Source organism: Sander vitreus, chromosome 11 (genome assembly GCF_031162955.1).
Source record: "Sander vitreus isolate 19-12246 chromosome 11, sanVit1, whole genome shotgun sequence".
In the NCBI taxonomy this organism is placed as follows: domain Eukaryota; kingdom Metazoa; phylum Chordata; class Actinopteri; order Perciformes; family Percidae; genus Sander; species Sander vitreus.
In genome coordinates this window covers 31,305,490-31,326,618 of record NC_135865.1, presented here as the reverse complement: position 1 = coordinate 31,326,618, position 21,129 = coordinate 31,305,490, and the positions used below count along the sequence as shown (strand labels likewise).

General features: G+C 40.1%; 2 protein-coding genes across 2 annotated transcripts; both read left to right on the top strand.

Annotated features, from left to right (window-relative positions):
* The first annotated feature begins 2,092 nt into the window (after window positions 1-2,092).
* Window positions 2,093-3,013, top strand: LOC144525914 (olfactory receptor 6N2-like). Its single transcript, XM_078262972.1, has one exon. The coding sequence runs from the start codon at window positions 2,093-2,095 to the stop codon at window positions 3,011-3,013; it is 921 nt and encodes a 306-aa protein (XP_078119098.1).
* Window positions 3,014-14,937: 11,924 nt separating this feature from the next.
* LOC144525913 (olfactory receptor 6N2-like) lies at window positions 14,938-15,861 on the top strand. The gene has a single exon (XM_078262971.1). The coding sequence runs from the start codon at window positions 14,938-14,940 to the stop codon at window positions 15,859-15,861; it is 924 nt and encodes a 307-aa protein (XP_078119097.1).
* The last annotated feature ends 5,268 nt before the right edge of the window (window positions 15,862-21,129 follow it).

Sequence of the window (21,129 nt, the reverse complement as noted above, 5' to 3'; positions counted from 1 at the left end):
TAAAGGGTCCGAGAGCAATTTACAAGCAAAGCAATTTAATTTATTCTAATACAAAAAATATTTTTTAAGTATTTAGCTTCAAACTGTATTTATTTATCAATTATGTAATTGTTTTTACTTTAAACTCATTTAAACTGCATATGGTTTAAGGATAATGTATTGTCATTATGCAACCCAGGTCCTGATCTGGACCTAGTCTCATGTTGGCAGACCTAGCTCCACAGTACTGTGGAGTAAGGTCTTAAAACATTCAATGGTCATTTTTGTTTTTGAATATGGAAAAATTGGAGACAAGTCCAACGCTAAGGAGAGCATCTGTTGAAGAGTAAATACATTCAAATCAACTGGATGGCAAGCCCAGCTAAAAAACCTTGTACTGAGGACCATAACAACTGAACTCCCTTCCTCGCTACAAGGTGTTATCTTTTTGTTTGTAGTCTTACTACCTCATTTGCTGTTTTTCAGCTTTTCAGTTTTATTTCTTGTTCAGTGAGAAAAATCAAGTCTGTGCTGGGCCTGAACAAGTGCACTGAAGTCAGGTTCAATGTCTGAGGTGGAAATGCGAAGGACAGCTGACAGGTGATCATCAGTGAGAGAAGATCTGTATCTGGATTTGTTAAACTTCATCACTGAAAATGTTTGTTCATATATGTAGGTCGATCCAAAGACAACCAACATCTTGTGAGCATGCCTCCTCATGTGTGGAAAGTTGTCCTCTTTGAGAGAAGAATAGAAATTCTGCAATGATACGGACTTAAAGCTCTGACAGCATCTCCTCCAAAAGTGACACAAACTGCCTGTGATTTAATGCTCTTGCCCTGATGAAGTTAACTGTTTTAGTTACAACATCGATAACATGGTTCAGTTCTAGCACTGACTTACACAACACCTGCTGATGTATAATACAATGCAGAAATACCAATTTCAGTTCTGAGTTCACTTCAGTCACTTTATCGTGCATCCCCTTCTAAAGTCCGAAATTTTTTCCTGTCAGATTTGGATAGATAACACATGCCAGTTTGTTCCATGTAAGTCCCATTTTGTCAAAACATGCATTTACCTCAGTGAACAAGTCACTCCCGTCGTCGTCACTTTCATTGACCGCATTGCTGCCAGATCCTCCGTCATCTCAAAGTCTTTCGTTATCCCACGTACAAAAATTGGTAACTTGGCTGTGTCGTGGACATCACAGCTTTCGTCCAGAGCCAAGGAGAAAAGTTTAAAATTGTCTGCTTTGCTTTGCAACTGAATCTCCAGGTTTCCAGCGATGTCCTCAATCCTTCTCATTACGGTTGCTGACATTTTTTGAGGGACAACGGCTCATTCACGTCTATGTTAACATCTGGTGAGCTCAGTTCGCGGCTCTCACTGACACATTGGAGTTCTTCTTCTTTTATTATTTTTATTTCCAACTTGCAACCAGAGAAGAATAATCTGCATACGTTCGAACAACAAAAGCAACAACAAAACAGTTGCCTTCAAAATAAAAGCACTGCAGTTGTATTCCATGCATGATGTACACTTATTTACATTAGATTGCTAACTTCCCATTGACCTCACGCGGGCCGGTTTGGGCCGCCCAATGGGCTGGATGTGCCCAGGTCTGACCTAGACTGAGCGTCTACCCATTATCTTCACTGTAACTTCTGTTATAGCCTCCCTACTGAAATTTAGATCTCAGGCTCTTGTCTACCTGTTTCTTCTGACAATGGTGCAAATTCCCTTCCTTATTGAAAAGTCTATTTTCATATGTTTTATTTTGTGTTTAATTTTTTACAGGGCACAGAAAAATACAACAGACTTACAAAACCTGAGCAAACAAAGTCTAACAACAACTATGAGTTCAGGCCTCCAGAGTTTGATCAAGTTGTTTACATGTTGGTATCTTTTTCCATTGGAGAGTTTAATGAGATCCATGGAGGTTGAAGTAGTTTGATAAAACCTTCCCACAGACGCAAACAGATCACAGATCCAATGTCTGTTCCAGTGAGTATTGTCAGGTACCGATGACTGAAAAGACCTTCTTGGATTATATGAGACTTCTAGTCATATACCTGTTTTATTCATTAACATTTTGTTTTAGACAATCTTAATGGATAATGAATTAAATGTAACATATATCACTTTTGATGGTCATGTGGAAGTGCAGAAATACAGATATCTTTATTTTGTGATCATGTTTACAGCATATATTCTAATATTTTGCAGTAATTCCACTATTGTGGGCATCATAGTGATTAACAAAGCCCTCCATGAGCCTATGTACATTTTCATTGCAGCTTTGTTGATCAACTCTGTTCTTTTCAGCACTGCTATCTATCCAAAGCTTTTGATTGACTTTTTATCTGAAAAACAGATCATATCTTATTCAGCCTGTCTCTTTCAGTGGTTTATCTATTACACTCTATGTGTTTCAGAATTCTTCCTGTTGGCAGTCATGGCTTATGACAGATATGTGTCTATATGTAAACCTCTGCAATATCCAACTATCATGAGAAAAAAAGCTGTTTATATGTTCCTGATTTTAGCTTGGACTCTACCTGCTTGTCAGATTTCAGGGGGAACGTTACTGAATGCTAATAGAAAACTGTGTAACTTTAGCTTGAAAGGAATAATTTGCAACAGCACAGTTCAGAAACTCCAGTGTGGGAGTTCAACAGTGCTGAATATATATGGCTTGATCAGTTTTGCAAGTGATATACCTTTGTCTTTACTTTTCATACTTTTTACATACACCAGGATATTTATAATAATCTATCGAAGTAGTAGAGAAGTCAGGAGAAAAGCTGCACAGACCTGTTTACCCCACCTGTTGGTTCTGATTAACTTTTCCTGTTTGAGTACATATGATGTACTTCTACCTCGAGTGGAAATAGATTTTCCCAAAACTGTACGTTTAGTCATGTCTTTACAAGTTCTTTTATATCATCCTCTCTTTAATCCGATCATATATGGACTGAAAATGAAAGAAATTTATAAACACCTCCAGAGGTTGTTCTGCAAAATGGGCTAATATATCAAACACACTGTTGCACAGTGTTTTGTATCATAATAATTATTTGAGATGTGATTTCTGTGATCTTTGAAAGGTATTTAATGTGAGGATTTGTTTCTGTAACACTAATGCACAGTAAAGAGTGTCATCAGCTTCAACAATGTAACTAATGGCTAAGCAATTGGCTGGAGGTTTTTCAAAATCCCGGCATAGGTCAACACTCCAGCAACAGTAAATAAAGAACATTGAAGAGGAACACCTGAAGAGGTTGTTCTGCAAAAGGGTCTAATGTCTAATGTATTGACTACTCAAGACTGTTGCACAGTCAGTGTTTTGTGTCATAGTAATGCTTGATGTGATTTTTGCGATCCTTGGAAAGTATTTAATGTGAGGATTTGTTTATGTAACATTAGCACAGTAAGCAATCAGCTTCAACAATGCCATTGGTTGGCAGGATTTTCTCTTTTTAAATCCCAGAAGATGTCAACACTCCAGCAACACTGAATGAAGAACCTTTTTGTGGGACCAGCCAGCGCCGTGGTCAGGGCCTTCAAAAGCAAGAGCATGTGGTCCGAACTGTTATTCGGTGCCCTGAGAGGAAAAGAGGATTACAATTCTATTGAAAAATTGATAAATAAACAACATAAACCACATTAGTGTTTCCTCTAGGTTGTTGTAGCTGCCAGGGTAAAGGGTTAACATTGGGATTGAAAATGAGTGGATTAGTAGAATTAGTTTCTGACTACTTTAGAGACTTTTGCTGAGGATATGTGTGAGACTTACCAAGTATTTGAAATATGCCTCCTCCACAGAGGACCTGTTGGTAGGTTTCAGGGGTTCTTTAAAGTGCTCTTTGCACTGCTCAACACAGCCTGTGCCAAGCCTTGCTTTCCTTCCTGAGCAACCCGGTCTCACGCCAGTTTGTGAAGATGTCACGTTATTTTTATTTATTGATTTGTGTACACATTACGATTTGCGCGTTTATTTCGTGTACAGCTCTCGATTTTCCAATGTTACCATTTCACAAAATGATCCGCGGTCTCTGTGGCACGCAACAACGGGGGAATGAAACGCCACACGTCAGCTAAAAAAATGGGACAGCCCACCACTCGCGGGACGCGATCTCCGGGCGCAGGGACAACATCCGGGGTCTCTGTGGCACGCAACAACGGGGGAAATTAAACGCAACACGCCGGGACGGTTGTGGTTAGGGGGAAAAAAAATGGGGAAAGGAACCGTCAGACGCAGGACAGGTTAGGAAGACAATAACGGGAAGGAACTGCAACACGTGGGGCACGATCGCCGGTCTCCGGGGTGAAAGTCCTGTGTTGTTCGACCCATCCACCACCCCAACCAACCTCCCTGCGCGGACATTCGCCTTATCAATAGTACTCGCTGCAGTTATCGTTCTGTGATCACGACATATGCTTCCCATTCAAATACATTACTTTAAAATTCGTTATCATCACACGAAAATAACGACATTATCGTGTCCTGTACACAAAACAATTTATTCAATAACGTGACCATTTAACGAGATGCCATGAGACTGGGCTGTCCTGAGACATTAAACCGTTTTCCAGGTCTTTACCTGAAGCCTTTCCAAATTCCTCCCTTTTGGCCAAGTGGTACCTGTTTGTTGCTTCAGGAGACACCTGGGCCAACCAAACCCACACAGGGCACAGAGAAATATAACAGAGTCACAAAACCTGAGCAAACAATGTTTAACAACATCTATGAGTTCAGGCCTCCAGAGTTTGATAAAGTTGTTTACATGTTAATAGATTAATTAATTGTTAATGAATGTCAAATTCAGTTGAAGAGAATAATCCATGGAGGTTGAAGCAGTCTGATATAAACTTCCCACAAACTCAAACAATTTCTGTTTGACAATACCGTACAGTATCAGTGTCAGTTAATCTGATGACTGAAAAAAACATTACCGGGTTGTACGAGACTTCTAGTGATATAGCTGGTTTTTTTTCATTAACGTTTCCTTTCAGACAATCATAATGGATACTAAATTGAACGTAGCATATATAACTTTTGATGGGCATGTGGAAGTGCAGAAATACGGATATCTTACATTAGTGATCATGTTTACAGCATATATTCAAATAATTTGCAATAATTCCACTATTGTGGGCATCATCTACAAAGCCCTCCATGAACCTATGTACATTTTCATTGCAGCTTTGTTAATCAACTCAAAATTCTTCCTGATATGTGTCTGTATGTAAACCTCTGAAATGTATACATATATTACTAAGGCTTAGGAAAACCAAACATATCCCCCAAAACTTGAAAAGAATTTAGTAATTGAATGACATGACTATACGTACCTTATAGCTGCCACAAATCTGTATAGTGATACAAAACAGGGATATATTAAATACTCAGTGTATAATTAGAGTAATACAACTGAACCACAACTTGATAAGAAGTCAGGCCCCAAAAGGCATATGACACAATAAAACTAGGCAGTTAAGCCGTCAGCAAAACAAAACCTCTGCAATTTAGGCCGGAACAACCACAGAACCTCTGCAGTTATAAAGGCAAAAACAAATATCAGCAATTCAGGCTGAACACAAAACAAAACCTCGGCAATTCAGGCCGGAACAAACACAGAACTCTGCAGTTATGCTAGTAGAAAAATACAATATTAATTGAACAATACCGTCATAACAATAAATCAGTAAATTGAGAACACCACCCATCCATTATACCACCACCAGTTAGATGCAATCTTACTACAATCAAGGTTTAAGAGATCTCTGGTTATTGATGATATCTTCGACATCAGGGCGAATATATGATGAGTAGGCAGAGGAAGCCCACCGTCCAAGTTGTTGTAGAGAAGTACTGGAGACACCTTGACTTGCAGCAGTAGTAGCAGCCCCTATTCTAAATGAATGACTCGTATAACACTTTGGTGAAATGTTAGCTTTGATAAGGACTAGTTTTAAATGCTGGTTAAACCAACATTTCGACATAAGGAATTCTCCAGGAATAACAAATAATGTTGATAAGGAAATACTCTGAGACCTGAAAAATAGATACTTCATCATAGATTTAAATGGGCAAAACAGTGTGTCAGTGCGGGCAACAATGATAGAACAAGCGCCTCCAAGTTTAAAATGCTTGAGTTCTAATCTGTAATGTTGAGAATGAAAGGTTAGATCAGAAAACGTGATATCGCTGCTGGGATTAAATAATTTAGAAGGTGTAGTAAATTCACTACATCTCAAAAAAGCATAAAACGCCAAAAAGAACACAGCTTCCAATAATGAATCAACATAAGAGGAAAAAACCCCAAGACGAAGAGTCAATATCAATTTATGCAAAATCTTGAGGGTAATCGCCTGTCTAAAGTCAGGGGAAGACGGATGCTCTTTAGATATACCTTTCAGAATAATTTTAATTGCTGGATTCGAAAATAAGCTTGGAAATGAGGGATCATAACATCTGACATTGAACTGAATGCCAGAAAGCAACCCTCGAGTATATTGAGGTTTAAATTGGCGCGTATCAGTGCAATAACAAATAAAAGCACAAATACTGTTGATGAGAACAGGTTTTAGTGGTACATCAATGGAAACACAAAAGAATGCGAAAGTACACCAAGCAAAATCATATGTTCTTAAAGTTGACTCAGCTAAACCCTTCCTCATATAAAACCTAGCAGAATCTTAATAAGCTTGTAGGGGTATTTGATTCAATACAGCGCTAGATCTATCATTGAGGGAAGCACTACTGGTACAGGGCTGGCTGCAGGGCAGAGGCTCCGAGAGGTCTGAAAGTGAAAGCGAGAAAGAGCATTATAGTGACCAGGGACATGACAGGCAGTGATTATGAAGTTGTTAATGACAACTGACCAAGTGATGCGTCTCATAAAAGGCATGATTTTATTGCATGACGAGTGCCCACTATTTATGATGCTGACTACAGCCTGATTGTCGCAAAGTACGGAGATGCGTTTCCGCTTCCAATGAACGCCCCAGATGTGACATGCGACAGCAATGGGGTAATCAGACAAGGAGAACCCGGGAGGCCAGTGGCCTGCAAACCACTGGCCAAGGAAAAAAAAAAAAACCTGCAGAAGGGGCAGCGTCTGTAAACAACTGCAACGAGTCAGAGGAATACACCACGTCATCATAGAAAAACGAAACCCCATTCCATTCACCCAGAAGACAAGACCAGAAACTCAAATCAGAGCGGCATCCGTCATCCAAGGACAGGATATCATGCAGATCCGGCACAGAAGAAGCCATATCCAGTAACCTGGATATAAAGGAGCGTCCCTGCGGAATAACGCGCATTGCAAAATTCAAATGCCCGAGTAGAGAGAGCAATTGGCGTTTGGTGACGTTACCCGCAGATAAAAAGGACTCAGCTATCCTACGGATACGCTCCAATTTCTCAAGCGGGAGAGAAGCTTCCATACGGACAGAATCCAGAGTGATGCCAAGAAAATCCAGGCATGTATGGGGACCAATAGTTTTAGCCTCTGACAGAGGTACATCGAGGGACTGAAAACAAACCTTCAGCTTGCCCAGGGACGAGCCAGCACTATAATGAGGGTGATCAACGAGCAAAAAATCATCAAGTAAATGAAGTACCGAAGGCACCCCAACCCTGTTAAGCAGGATCCAACACAGAGCTTCTGAGATGTGGTTGAAAATGCACGGGCTACTCCTACACCCAAAAGTGAGCCGCACCCTGAAATAATACTTAGATTCCCACCTGACACCAAAAAGAGGCCACTGGGAAGGATGAATGGGCACAATTTTGAACGCGTCTGTGATGTCAGCCTTAGACAGCCTAGCCCCCTTCCCAGCCAGTTTAATCAATCTGATGGCATTATCCATGGTAGCATAATGTAGAGAAAAGGGGACACCCAGAATGAGACTATTTACACTAGCAATACCTGGCGCGGACAGATCGAAAATCAGCCGCTTCTTGCCTGAATATTTGCCAGTAGTGACACCAATAGGACTAGTGCGAAACACAGGAAACGGGGAAGAAGCGAATGGCCCGATGACATACCCTTTCCCTTTCCCTTTTAGCTACGTACGTCACAGTAGGATAGGAAAGCACACCCACCCGAAAACCCTCAGAAAAACCTGAAAGAATATGGTCCACAAACACGGAATTAGGAGACGATAGTTCGAATGCCAATGCCTGTACATTTATTGGAGTGGAAGAATGTATCTTCAAAATGAGGAGGACGCTGCACAGGACCCGCCCCGGCGTTTGCACTCTGAAACGCCACAGCGGGGCAGAAGGAGGCAAAGTGTCCTGCAACACCGCAAGTTGAGCACGACAACACTTGATGACCACAACAATGACCAGAAGCTCGGTGTCCAGTATGGACCAGTTCAGGCGCACATTGGACCGGGCAATATACATCGCAGATTTACTAGAAAAGGCTTTGTGGTACTGATAGAACACATTTCTACTGTATCTCAGATTGAGATCAGCAATAAGAGCCAAATAAGCGTCAAACTCCTGTCTCCTGTCTGGATACACGGAACAAATCACATCACGGTAGATCCCGAAAGCTACCACAAACTGCCCAATAGAAAGCTCCTTACAAAGTCTGGGATCCGCCGATTTAAACATGGCAGAGAAACTATCCCCAGAGACGAGAGACCTATCACACTCAGGGGACGGCAAAATAAGACTCACCAAATTAATGTATTTCCCCAGCAGAATTTTAGACCTCAACCGGGCCGAAATATTAGCCGCTTCAGGAATATATGGCCTACCTATGGCCGACGTTGCCACACTTGCCAGGAAATAATTAACATCGACCGGGGCCGACACTGATGCCTGAGGGAAACTGGGCACCGGCTGTGCCATAGAGGCCAGTGCAGCATTGACACTCACCGAAGCACCGGCAGCTGAGTAACTCTCCACAGCCAGCAGCCGCGCATCCAAAGACTGCATAGATCTGCCCTGAGATTGCAAAGATTCGAGTATGAGGCTGGAGTCCGAGGAACCACTAGGAACAGCCGAAGCAGCCGCCCGGCTGTTAGAACCTCCGCCGCGGCGTTTCGGCGGGGCGCTGGGAGGAGGATCCGCCTTCCTGGTCCGCTTCCGACCTCAAGCAGCCGCAGGGATAGACAGCGAAGGCACCGGCGAGACACACCCGGCCTGCACAGCCAGCAATGTATCATCATGGCAGTAATGCCACGATCCTGAAGTTGTTGAAGGAACATCTCTGACCGTGAGCCGGGCAGCAAAGCCAGGTGGGAGCTCCTGTGAACCCCATCCAGAGAGCCAGCAGAAACCTCCGGAGATATGCAGCGTCCTGGATCCGGTACCTCCAATGGATCAGAGTCGGAGGCCGACATGGTGAGCACGCCAAACCAGACGCAACACAGAAAAAACACTAGTGCCATAAGCCATCAACCACTAGTTGCACTCTCGTCTGAAAAGACAACTGACAGAAGCAGGAGAGAGAACTGATTTAAAACATGGTAGTCATGCTGTGATTGGCTTGAACATACGTGCCCGATTCTGATTGGTTTATACAAACGTAACACCCACCAACCAGCTGATCAGTTAAAGAGAAGAGAATTAATGTAAATGAAGTCTCCCTGACAGAATTTACGCTGAGCTACATTAGTGCTAATGGAAATAGGAGGAAGGGACACTGCGGTCAAGCCGAGCCGAGCTGAGTCGAGCAGGTACCATGTAGTGGAAAAAATGCCTTATGACTAGAAATAGTATTTGTAATAGTTCATGGCTTAGCAGGGCACTGCAGGGCATTACAGGGTGTAGCAGGGCACTGCAGGGCATTACAGGGTGTAGCAGGGCACTGCAGGGCATAGCAGGGTGCAGCAGGGCACTGCAGGGCATAGCAGGACGTAGCAGGGCACTGCAGGCCGTTACATGGCGTAGCAGGGCACTGCAGGGCATAACAGGGTGTAGGAGGGTGTAGCAGGGCACTGCAGGGCAAAGCAGAGCGTAGCAGGGTGTAGCAGGGTATAGCACGGCGTGGAGCAGGACAACAGCGACAGCTGCAACCATGATTTAGGTCCCATCCTAATCCAAGGTAAACTGCTGGCTGAAAAAACATAAGGACTCCAGGAAATAAGCTCCCCAGAGCTAAGTTAGTAACAAGCATTTCTGGGACATGGATGCACACAGATGATACTTCATATTTTTAACATTAACCAGGATATTTATAATAACCTATGGAAGTAGTAGAGAAGTCAGGAGAAAAGCTGTACAGACTTTTTTACCCCCACCTGTTGGTTCTGATTAACATTTTTTTTAAGTGTATTTGATGTATTTCTACCTCGACTGGAAACTGATTTCCCCAAAACTGTACGTTTAATAATGTCTTTACAGTTATTGTGTATCATCCCCTCTTCAATCCAATCATAAAGGGACTGAAAATGAAAGAAATTCATAAACACCTGAAGAGGTTGTTCTGCAAAAGGGTCTAATGTATTGAGTACCAGGTCAGTGGGGAGAGGATAAAAAGAGAGAGATTTTGAGAAAAAAAAATAGATATTTTTATTAACAAGATTATTAACAGATTATTAACAATATACCTACGTAAAAGAAATAAATAGCCAAATCTATAACACTTGTTTTCTTTGTAACAAAATACTGTTGAAAAACAAAAAAAATTCTTCTTCAGTCAAGTTCTCTTACATTAACAAAGTAAATTAAATGTTCACAGTACTGTGCAGGGTCCGAAATTAACACTCGCCAGTCGCCAAATGTGTGGGCGGGCCGACACGACAAACGCATCAACACTTACCCACTGTGGTGGAAGTTTCTGTTCAGCGAGGGAGGAATTTGGGTGAAGAAGAGACCTTAAAATAAAGACAGGCTGCAAACTGGATTAAAAGTTTAGGTATTCGGTGGAAGGGTTTAATTATTTTCTCGAGAGAACAATTAAAAATGACAAGAACAGCAATTCACAATCAACAGAGTTACAAAGTGACAACAGTTCTGTGCCTCGCGTAACATATGACAGCTCCTTATATCCCATTTTCCCCAGCAGAAACACGACCATGTTTGGAAAACATTCTAATCTTGAACACTGCTGTCTAAAGCTGTCCCTGTACATCTGTCTAGTGCGTCAAAAGATGACTTTAGTCGTCCTTCAATCTTAGAAGTCCGGAATTTATCTCGTCTATAGATTGGTTCAGGCTCCAACCTTAGGTTCGGGCAAACTGACCTTTGCATATCTCTGGAGGCGCCTGTGCTTTGTTGCCATTTGCTTATAGTGGAGAATACACAGGGTCATAACCTTTTCAGCTATCTTTAACACTGGAGGACTGTTTGTCAGGAAATATCTTTTAGGAGACACATGTTTCAGAGGCATATTTTAAGGATCTACTTATAATTAAAAATTACTCAATAAATGAACAATCATTGTTAAGAAAATCATGGTCTATGTAATTTTTCCATTACATTCCCCACTTTTGATTACAACCTTAATCATTACATATAAAAATTACTAAAGGAGACATGCAGGAAAAAAAAACATTTCTGTGAGGGATCTAAAACCCTCTGGGTTCAAGCTACCCCTACAAACATTCAAAGAAAACATGACAATTCAAATGGATTTTAGCTGTCTTAATCCTACGGGATTTCAGAGGCAGAGTCTGAATCAAATTCGTCCTCTTTGTAGGAGGGCAAATTAAACAGATCAGAATTATCATCATTTACTTGCACTGCCTGGTATTGGACCCTTTCAAGAGCAAACAGAGATGAAATCATTTTCTTAGTTAAAGGAATAATGCAGCAAATAGCAATCAGACAGAAAATCATTACAGACATCACTGGGATCACAATTTTCCCCATCCAGGCTTTCCAACCCTCCCCAAGCAACCAGGCTCCCCAGTCCCACCCAGAATCTGTGTGAGGGACATCTTGAGCCTTGAGACTAGTGGCGAGTTGTTTTAGCTGATGGACAGTGTCAATAGTGGGCAGCTAGATAGCTGTGAAGCCAAAACACCACAACCAGTTATGCATGTATATCAAAGAATCTGTGCAGGCATGATTACACAGTAAGCACCTCCACATTTAGAAGCTTAAAGCTAGAAGCTTATTATTCTAATAATTTGCAGTAATTCTACTATTGTGTACCTTATCTGCCTTCACCAAAACCTCCATGAGCCTATGTACATTTTCATTGCAGCTTGAATGAATGAATTTAAAAAAAGATGTCATACAACCTGTTAAGGACACTTAGTGTTGACCTTCAGAATTCAGAAAGTGAACTGTTCGGCTCAGTGGACTGTTATCAAATTTCTTGACCCTCCATGGATCTCATTAAAATGTTCTACCAAGAGTTATCATGTAACCAACTTCTTCATACTCTCATACTGGAGCATTGATATATTGAAAATGTCAGTAAAGACATTTGCCAGTTGGGCTGCACACACCTTACGAGGTCGGCCTGAGATGCCATCAGGTCCAGGTGCCATGTATGTAATAATCATTTCTTAAGATTTGCACACATCTGCCCTGGATATTACTAGTGGGCAGGGGTCTTGGGCCTTTTGTACTCCCTTTGCCAGGGAGTTGATGTAAAAGAGTGCATTAAGGGTGTTCAGGTCATCTGCGAGAGATGCAGACATTGCAACACTGCCCTTGCTTTTCCCCCGGTTGTCTGGGGCTGGCGTGGAACAATGGCCGGAGTCAAAGGATTGGGACAAAAAGCTCTGTAAAAACAATAACAGTGCAGTTCTTAGTGTCCCGTCCAAAAGCTATCCTGGTCCTGAGTTCATCCAGTTTGTTAAGCAACCCTTGTTTCCTAAGCCTTCTGCCTATTCCAGGTACGGCAACAGGTACTCCCAGCCATGGATAAGGTAATTACCTGATGTATTCATTTAACATTTATTAATACCACCAGGACCACATATGATGTGATGGAATGCCTACTCCAGGTAAGGAATGAGTCCCCACCTCAAGTGAAGGAGTTTAAGGCTACATTTACATTGCTACCTTTTTGATTTTTAAGCAGAGTTTTGAGCCAAAATTTGTAGCTCCAGTAGAAGAACTAATCTCCATTTAAACTATCACGCCCAAACTGCATTTCTCATGAACATTCTCGTATACTGGGCATGCTCGTGCCGGGGTAAACAGGGGGCAGCGTGTAGACTCCGCCCGTTGCCCGTAGTTGCCTTTAACGTTAGTAGCTTAGTCTCAGAAAACAAGACGTCATGGTCAGTGTCGGTGTTGCCAAAGGTTTTCATTTGCAGCAGTTGAAACTGCAACACAACCCCACAGATTCCATATCAAAATGGGGTCAGAAGTGGTTTATAAATGTCTCTGGTTTAGGGGCTCTGAAACGCCAGAGCAAGTGGGATGCGAGCTGTAAACTTAGCAAAATATGAGTGCCGCCACAATTTTTCCTCTCCGGAAATCATGTCTATCTGAAATTGTACCATTCACGCCAATCTGAAAATCTACTCCTCTACTACTCAGACCTACTTATCAGGAATCTTTCTCATAAACTAGATATTTGCAGCCAGTGCCGTCTATTTAAATATCTGCATGTTATTTAAAGGCTTTCAGAAACAGGAACCGATTATCACAGCAAAATGCCACTCACTATTCTATAAGTTCAGGCTACTCATCCCTTGTGTTCGACTTAACTCTAGAATCCATGCTGCAGCTGGCTTTTTTCGGCTTGTGGCAGTGCTCCAAAGTCGCCACATCTGAAAAGCTGTCATTGTAAACTTTTCAACTTTCAAAAAATACCTAGTAGGTGAATCAATGAAAAATCCGTCTATTACGTCCGTCAGTGTTTTTTTGAACAAACAGTCGCTGTCCTTAGCTCCGAACAGTGATTGGTTGGGTCTGCTGCTGCTCAGGCAAAAACGCATTACTTGAAGCCTAACAAGATGGACTTTTGTGTAATACCTGATTCTTGCATGATCTCATGATATCGTGAGTATCCAGCTGCCATGTAAGGTAAGACAATAGGGGCATCAGGTCAATAAATGCTGTGTAGATTATGGACTAGTAACATTTAGATTTTTTAATTTGGTTGGTGGAGAGCTACCTACACATTGCCCAAGTAATGTCATTTTATAGCCTAAGCTTTGTTATGTATACATTTTATTCATTTGCTGTATATATTAATTTAAATTGTTTTTTATTTGTTTCCTACCTCTTTAGACTGCTCTTGTGCCACTCTAACATGAATTTCCCTTCTGATGATTTAAAGACTTGTATTATTTAAGTAAAAAAGGTGGAACAATGCCGGTGGGTTCAGGCCTCCAGAGTTTGATGATGCCGTTCAAGTAATTGTAGTTGTACCTGATGGAGTACAGTGCTCACACAATGTTTTCAAGAAAAAAAACATTTGTTCATTGTGGTCATTACTTTTGTGATGAATAACATTTTTGTGTTGTTTATCGTACAAGTAAGACTTTTTTACAAATGTAAAACCGCATTTGTATGAAATTGTGCAGTGTAACCTGAAGTTGAACCTGACCTAAGGTATCTACAGTATGTGTGTTGTATTGCTGCTAGTGCACGTGCAGGTCAATGATTAGGGCCTTGCACCATACCTGCAAAAGCTCTAAAAGTAAAGTAGTAAAATGGTTGTTTAAAAAGTTGTAAAGGCAGTAATGATGTAAAGAAAGTTTAACACCTATGGGTTCAGGCCTCCAGAGTTTGAAAAGGTTGAACAAACTCTTGGTGGAAAATTTAATGAGATCCATGGAGGGTGAAGAAATGTCATAAAAGATTTTGTCTGACTTCAACTGTTCACTTTCTGATTTCTGAAGATGAACACACATCAAGTGCAGTTTAAGGTCAGGTATCTGTAAATAAATTAGACAATACATACATGATCCATGTTAATGCAATCTTCATAGTAAGACTTGTTTCCTCAGTTTATTAATCTAAGCTTGTTATACAATCTGTCTTATGCATTCATGGTTTAAATTGTGACATTCTTCATGGCTGATGAATTCAATGTAACGTATATAACTCTTGGTGGGTATGCGGAAATGGGCAAATCAAGGTATCTCTATTTTGTTATTATGTTAACAGTATATATTGTAGCAATCTTGTTGAGTGTCACCATTGTCTGCCTTATTTGCATGCACAGGATCCTCCATGAGCCTATGTACATTTTTATTGCAGCTTTGCTATTTAACTCTATTGTTTACAATACTGCTATGTACCCAACTTTGTTAGTTAACTTTTTTACTGAAAAACAGATAATATCATATTCAGCCTGTTTGTTTCAATTATTTTTATATTACTTCTTAAGTGCTTCAGATTTCTTTCTGTTGTCAGCCATGGCCTATGACAGGTATGTGTCCATATGTAAACCCCTGCAATATCCAAATATCATGAGAACAACTACAGTGAGTATTATATTGGGTGTAGCTTGGTTTGTGCCTGCTTTTCAGCTTGCTGTCTCAATAATTATGAGCAGTAATAGGAAACTTTGTCATTTTACTTTAAATGCTATTTTCTGTAACAATTCGGTTTACAGTCTCCAATGTGTTGGTTCAGAAGCAGTACAGGCTATATTTGATATATTTGCTCTACTAAGCATGGCACTTCTCCCTTTGCTCTTCATAATTTTTACATATACTAGGATACTTATAATAACCTATCGAAGTGGTAGAGAGGTTAGGAAAAAAGCTGCACAGACCTGTTTACCCCACCTGATAGTTTTACTAATCTTTTCCTTGTTCTGTGCATATGATGTCATCGTCATTCAGTTTACTGTGAGAGCTGAGATACATTTAATAATGACTCTACAAGCATTTTTGTATTATCCTCTTTTCTATCCAATTATATATGGACTACAAATGAAAGAAATTTCTAAACACCTAAAGAGGTTGTTTTGTCAAGCCAAAGTGATCTAATGTATTAAAAGTGATGTCACAGTAATAGTAATGTTAGTGATGCTAATGCTCTACCATTCCTTCTGTTATATGAATGCAAAGATGTAAATGTTTGGATCTTTGGAAGGTATTTAATGTAAGGATTTGCATCTATGCTGGAAAAAATCTTTTAACTATTTTTCATGGAAACAATGAGTATCTTCAGTTGGAACAATGTAATGACAAGTCCATGCTACCGTGATGCAAAAACATGTCTTTGTTACTCTTAACTCCAGCTTTATTAGTCAGTCATGGGCAACCTAGCCATCTGGATATCTCTTGAAGTGTATCCCATTTTTCTCCAAAGTAAAAAGGATATACAGAGTTACATTTACTGCAGAGGCCAATGTGGACAATCCACACTGCAAGCAAAGATAAACCAAACAATCAGCAAAAATAGGAAATAAGAGTACAGGGCCTGAAATAAGCACAATCACATTAACAGAGTATAAATAATATAAATAAAGTTATGGGCAGCGTATTTCTTCCCTACCAGAGACATCAAGTTTTGCCTGCTTCAACTGGCAGACCATTAAGATGTTGTACCCATACTGTACATATTATAACTTTTCATTTGGTCTGGAAGATAGTCAGGCCTTTAAGAGAAATAGTCTATGGGGTGGGTTATATGGCCTGTGTAGAAAATGTATAATAAACTGATAATTGGGATTGCAAGAAGACACTGACACATTATTCCAGACTAACTGTCAGTTCACACCTGATACTGGGAGCTAGATGTCATTTCCCCAAACAGTGTCAAAAGAGAGGGGCCAAAAGAAAGCCTTAATTTAAACAGATTAAAGTCAGGCCAACAGAGCTTTGGAAGGTTATCTACATTAAATTGTGGTCTATACATAAGGACATGCCAGTCTGCCAGCCCAGGATACACTGTAAACTTCCATTGCTGATCACAACTTGAGATAACAGTGAAACAAAAAGACAGGTTAAAGTTAGTTTTAATATTTAAAAATGTGCATAAAACTGTCTTCCTCAATACCAGCAGATATATGAACTATGAGTACCTAGAGTGGAAATAATTGTGATATCGGAAAAATGTTTGCTAATGTAAGCATAGATATTCAATTGATATTCAAATAATTGCTACCGTGATAACTTTCCAAAGTTGTAAAATCTTGTCTCATAGTAAAACCTTATTTTGTACGAAAGCAAGGGTGACGCCATCGTGTTTGATTTAACTTCTAGCTAGCCATAGACAATCAACGGAAGCTAAGATGTCAAGTATATGTTCAGTCAGGTGGTTGTCATAAAAACTGGATAAATAAACAACATTGTGACCATGAAGAAGCACTAGACAGGGTACTCCCAGGATTCTTCAAGTTAAATTCAAGACTTTTTAATACCACCTAGGATGAAATTAAATTATTTACCATGTAACATTACCTGAATTTAATAAAACATTTAATTATAATACTCAATCATATTTAATTTACAATAGCTTTGTAAGGAGAGTTTGTACTCTAAGATAATAAAGTATTTTTTGCATGAAGAGCTATGAAACTAAATATACAAAAGAAATAGGATAATAAAAAATAAAATGTTTGCATAATGAGGTGTTACAATTAATTCCACCTTGTCTAGATAAGATAATATATAATGTAATATAATATGCCAATGTAAATGCCAATTGCTTCAGTGATAGGCAAAGCAAGGCAAGGCAATTTTATTTGTATAGCACATTTCAGCAACAGGGCAATTCAAAGTGCTTTACATAAAACATTAAACAGCAAAAAGCGAATACAAAATTTAAAAATTATTAAATTCACAGTGCAGTATAAGAAATTAAAGAAAGGCAACATCAAAAAGAAAGGTCTTCAGCCTTGATTTACAAGACCTTGGAGTCGCGGCGCATAAAAACTGAACGCTGCTTCCCCCTGTTTAGATCTGACTCTGGGGACAACAAGCAAACTTGTCCCAGACGACCTGAGAGTTCTGGGTGGTCCGTAGTGCAGTAGCAGATGAGAAATATATTTTGGCCTTAAACCATTTAGGGATTTATAAACCAGCAGAAGTATTTTGAAATCAATTCTTTGAGGCACTGGAAGCCAGTGTAGAGACTTCAGAACTGGAGTGATGTGATCCAGTCTCTTGGTCTTAGTGAGGACTCGAGCAGCAGCATTCTGAATCAGCTGCAGCTGTCTGATTGATTTTTTTAGGGAGACCTGTAAGGACACCGTTATAGTAGTCAAGTCTACTAAAGATAAAAGCATGGACAAGTTTTTCCAAATCCTGGTGAGACATAAGTCCTTTAACCCTTGATATATTCTTAAGGTGGTAATATGCTGACTTTATTGTCTTAATGTGGCTGATGAAATTCAGATCTGAGTCCATGACTACACCAAGACTTTCAATCATTCCTCTTTTGCTCCAAAAACAACCACCTCAGTTTTTTCTTCATTTAATTTAAGAAAGTTTTGGCACATCCAGTTGTTAATTTGTTCAATGCACTTAGTCAGTTTTTGTATTGGACTATAGTCCCCTGGCGATAAGGTTATATAAATTTGTGTATCATCCGCATAACTATGGTAATTTATCTTATTGTTTTCCATAATCTGAGCCAGTGGAAGCATGTAGATGTTAAACAGGAGAGGCCCCAGAACGGAGCCTTGGGGAACGCCGCACGTCATATTTGTATGCTCAGATACATAATTACCTATAGACAGAAAGTAGTCCCTATTCTTTAAATAGTATTCAAACCAGTTTAGTACTGAGCCAGAAAGGCCAAACCAGTTTTCCCAATCGGTCTAGCAATATGTCATGGTCGACCGTGTCAAATGCAGCACTGAGATCAAGTAATACTAAGACTGAAGTTTTGCCACTATCTGTGTTTAAGTGAATGTCATTAAATACTTTAACAAGAGCTGTCTCAGTGGTGTGGTCGGAAACCCGACTGGATGGCATCAAAACTGTTGTTTACTTACAAGAAAAGGGTGAGTTGCTGAAAAACCTATTTTTCAATGATTTTACTTATAAATGGAAAGTTTCATATCAGCCTATAGTTGCTCATTAATGACGTGACTAAATTGTTCTTTTTTAAGAGTGGCTTGATGACTGCAGTTTTCAGGGCCTGTGGGAAGATACCTGAAAGAAGAGACGTGTTTACAATCTCTAGAAGATCTGAAGCCAAACAACTTAAAACATTTTTGAAAACGCCCGTTGGTAGAATATCAAGGCAACAGGAGGAGGTTTTCAGATGTTGTATAATGTCCTCCAGGATTTTGTGGTTGGTCCTATGAAATTGTGTCATATTGGCATTGGACACTGTGACAACACATATCCTGTACTTGACATGGAGGCATTGACTGTTTGTCTAATTTTCTGAATTTTTCTCTGAAGAAGATGGCAAAGTCATTGCAGACCTTGGTGGATAAAAGTTCAGATGCTACTGGTACGGGAGGGTTTGTTAACCTATCAACAGTAGCAAACAAAGCACGTGAATTATTATTGTTTCAAGCAATAATGTCAGAGAAGAAAGGACCGCCTTGCATTCCTCAGTTCCAAATTATATATGCATTATAAAGGCTTTATAGATTTCATAATGGACCTGGAGATTAGTTTTTCGCCACCTACGTTCAGCTTTGACACTTTTTTTCTATAACATTTGTAATTTTACAATTGAAATGTTCTACAAGCTCAGTGACTGAGACCCCAGAGAGGGCGGGTGTGGAGGAGAAAATGTCACGGTTTGTCAGGAAAGGCTTGGACCCAAATGCAGTTTAGATGATTTATTAAACAAAAATGAGTCTTACACAAAGTTCTCAGGAAGGTAGCCAGGCAGGAACAAACAGAAAATCCAAAAACAGGAAAAAAACAGAATCCACAACAGGAAAGATCAGCACGGTACACAAAAACAGAAGCCAACGACAGCACAGAGACGGCATCCAACAGAAAACACAGCAACAACAACAGGTGAAACACATTAGGGCAATCACAAGGGAGGGAAAACCAAAGACAGGAAGTAAACTAGACAAGACAAGGGAGACAAGACACAGAAGACTACAAAATAAAACAGGAAACAGAACATCAGAACAGAAAATCACAATCATGACAGAAAAGCTGAATGAATGAATCACTGGTGTTTTCAGTGATGTAGTGTTTTCTGATTACCTTTGTTTGAAGACTTTTGTGCACCGAGATAGTGCCGTTAAAGAAAACACAAGAATGATCAGAGAAAGCAACATCAGTCACCACAATTTTGGAAATGTTCAGACCCTTGGAGATAATCAAGTCCAGAGTGTGTCCCTTATTGTGCGTGGGCTCCGTCACATGCTGAGTGAGTCCATAATTCTCAAAAACACAGCACAGTTCTTTGGTCCCTCTATCCTGGGGGTTGTCAAAATGAATGTTGAAATCACCAGCAATAATTACACAGTTAAAGTTAATACAGATTATAGAGAGCAGTTCAGTGAAGTCATCAAAGAAGGTTGCATAGTATATAGGTGGCCTGTAGATATTTAGAAATATAGCTCGAGGGGAGGACCTCAGCTGAAGAGCCACATATTCCAAAGAAGCAAAATTTCCATAAGATATTTACGTACACTGGAATGAGTCATTAAATTCACTCTATTCTCACTCATAAAACTGAAGGTAGTGGGAGCTGACTCGATAAGAACAGCAGCACTGTTATTATGGTCCAACCAGGTTTCAGTTAAAAACATAAAATCAAGGTTGTGCTTAATGATAAAATTATTGATTAAAAATGATTTTCCAGCCAAAGACCTGACATTTAGTAGAGCAAATGTCAGTGTGTTAAAATAATTAGCTGTCTCAATTTTTGGGACAGACTGTGGCTGACAAGGAATGGATACTAAATTTACTGTGTTTGCAGTTAAGTGGTTCATATTACTTAGCGGTTTTACCACTTTCTATGGTCTTTTATTGATTCTAACTGGAACGATGGAGCTGGTCTGTGGGCTAGCGGAGTTATTTGAGGGGATGCTCTTGAAGAAAACAGAGATATGGGTTGATTCGTAGAGGAAGAAGAGCTTGACTGGGGCATGAGGCATCCGCCCATGGGAGAGCATGACTGGGAAGTGCGTTTTTGCACAAAATGTAAACAGTCAATCTTGTGGCTGTGTCTGAAGGCATTTCATCCTGTTCTGCGTCTTAAGGCTGCTTGAGAGCAGCAGGATAAAGAGTTGGGCTCCGGTTTGTTTTTTTCTCACCCTGGTGATCGGCACATCTTGGTGATGCGTCACACTGCAAGCAAAGATAAACCAAACAATCAGCAAA

Coding starts and splice junctions, on each gene's coding strand:
- LOC144525913 (XM_078262971.1), top strand. CDS start 14,938: ATGGCTGATGAATTCAATGTAACGTATATAACTCTTGGTGGGTATGCG.
- LOC144525914 (XM_078262972.1), top strand. CDS start 2,093: ATGGATAATGAATTAAATGTAACATATATCACTTTTGATGGTCATGTG.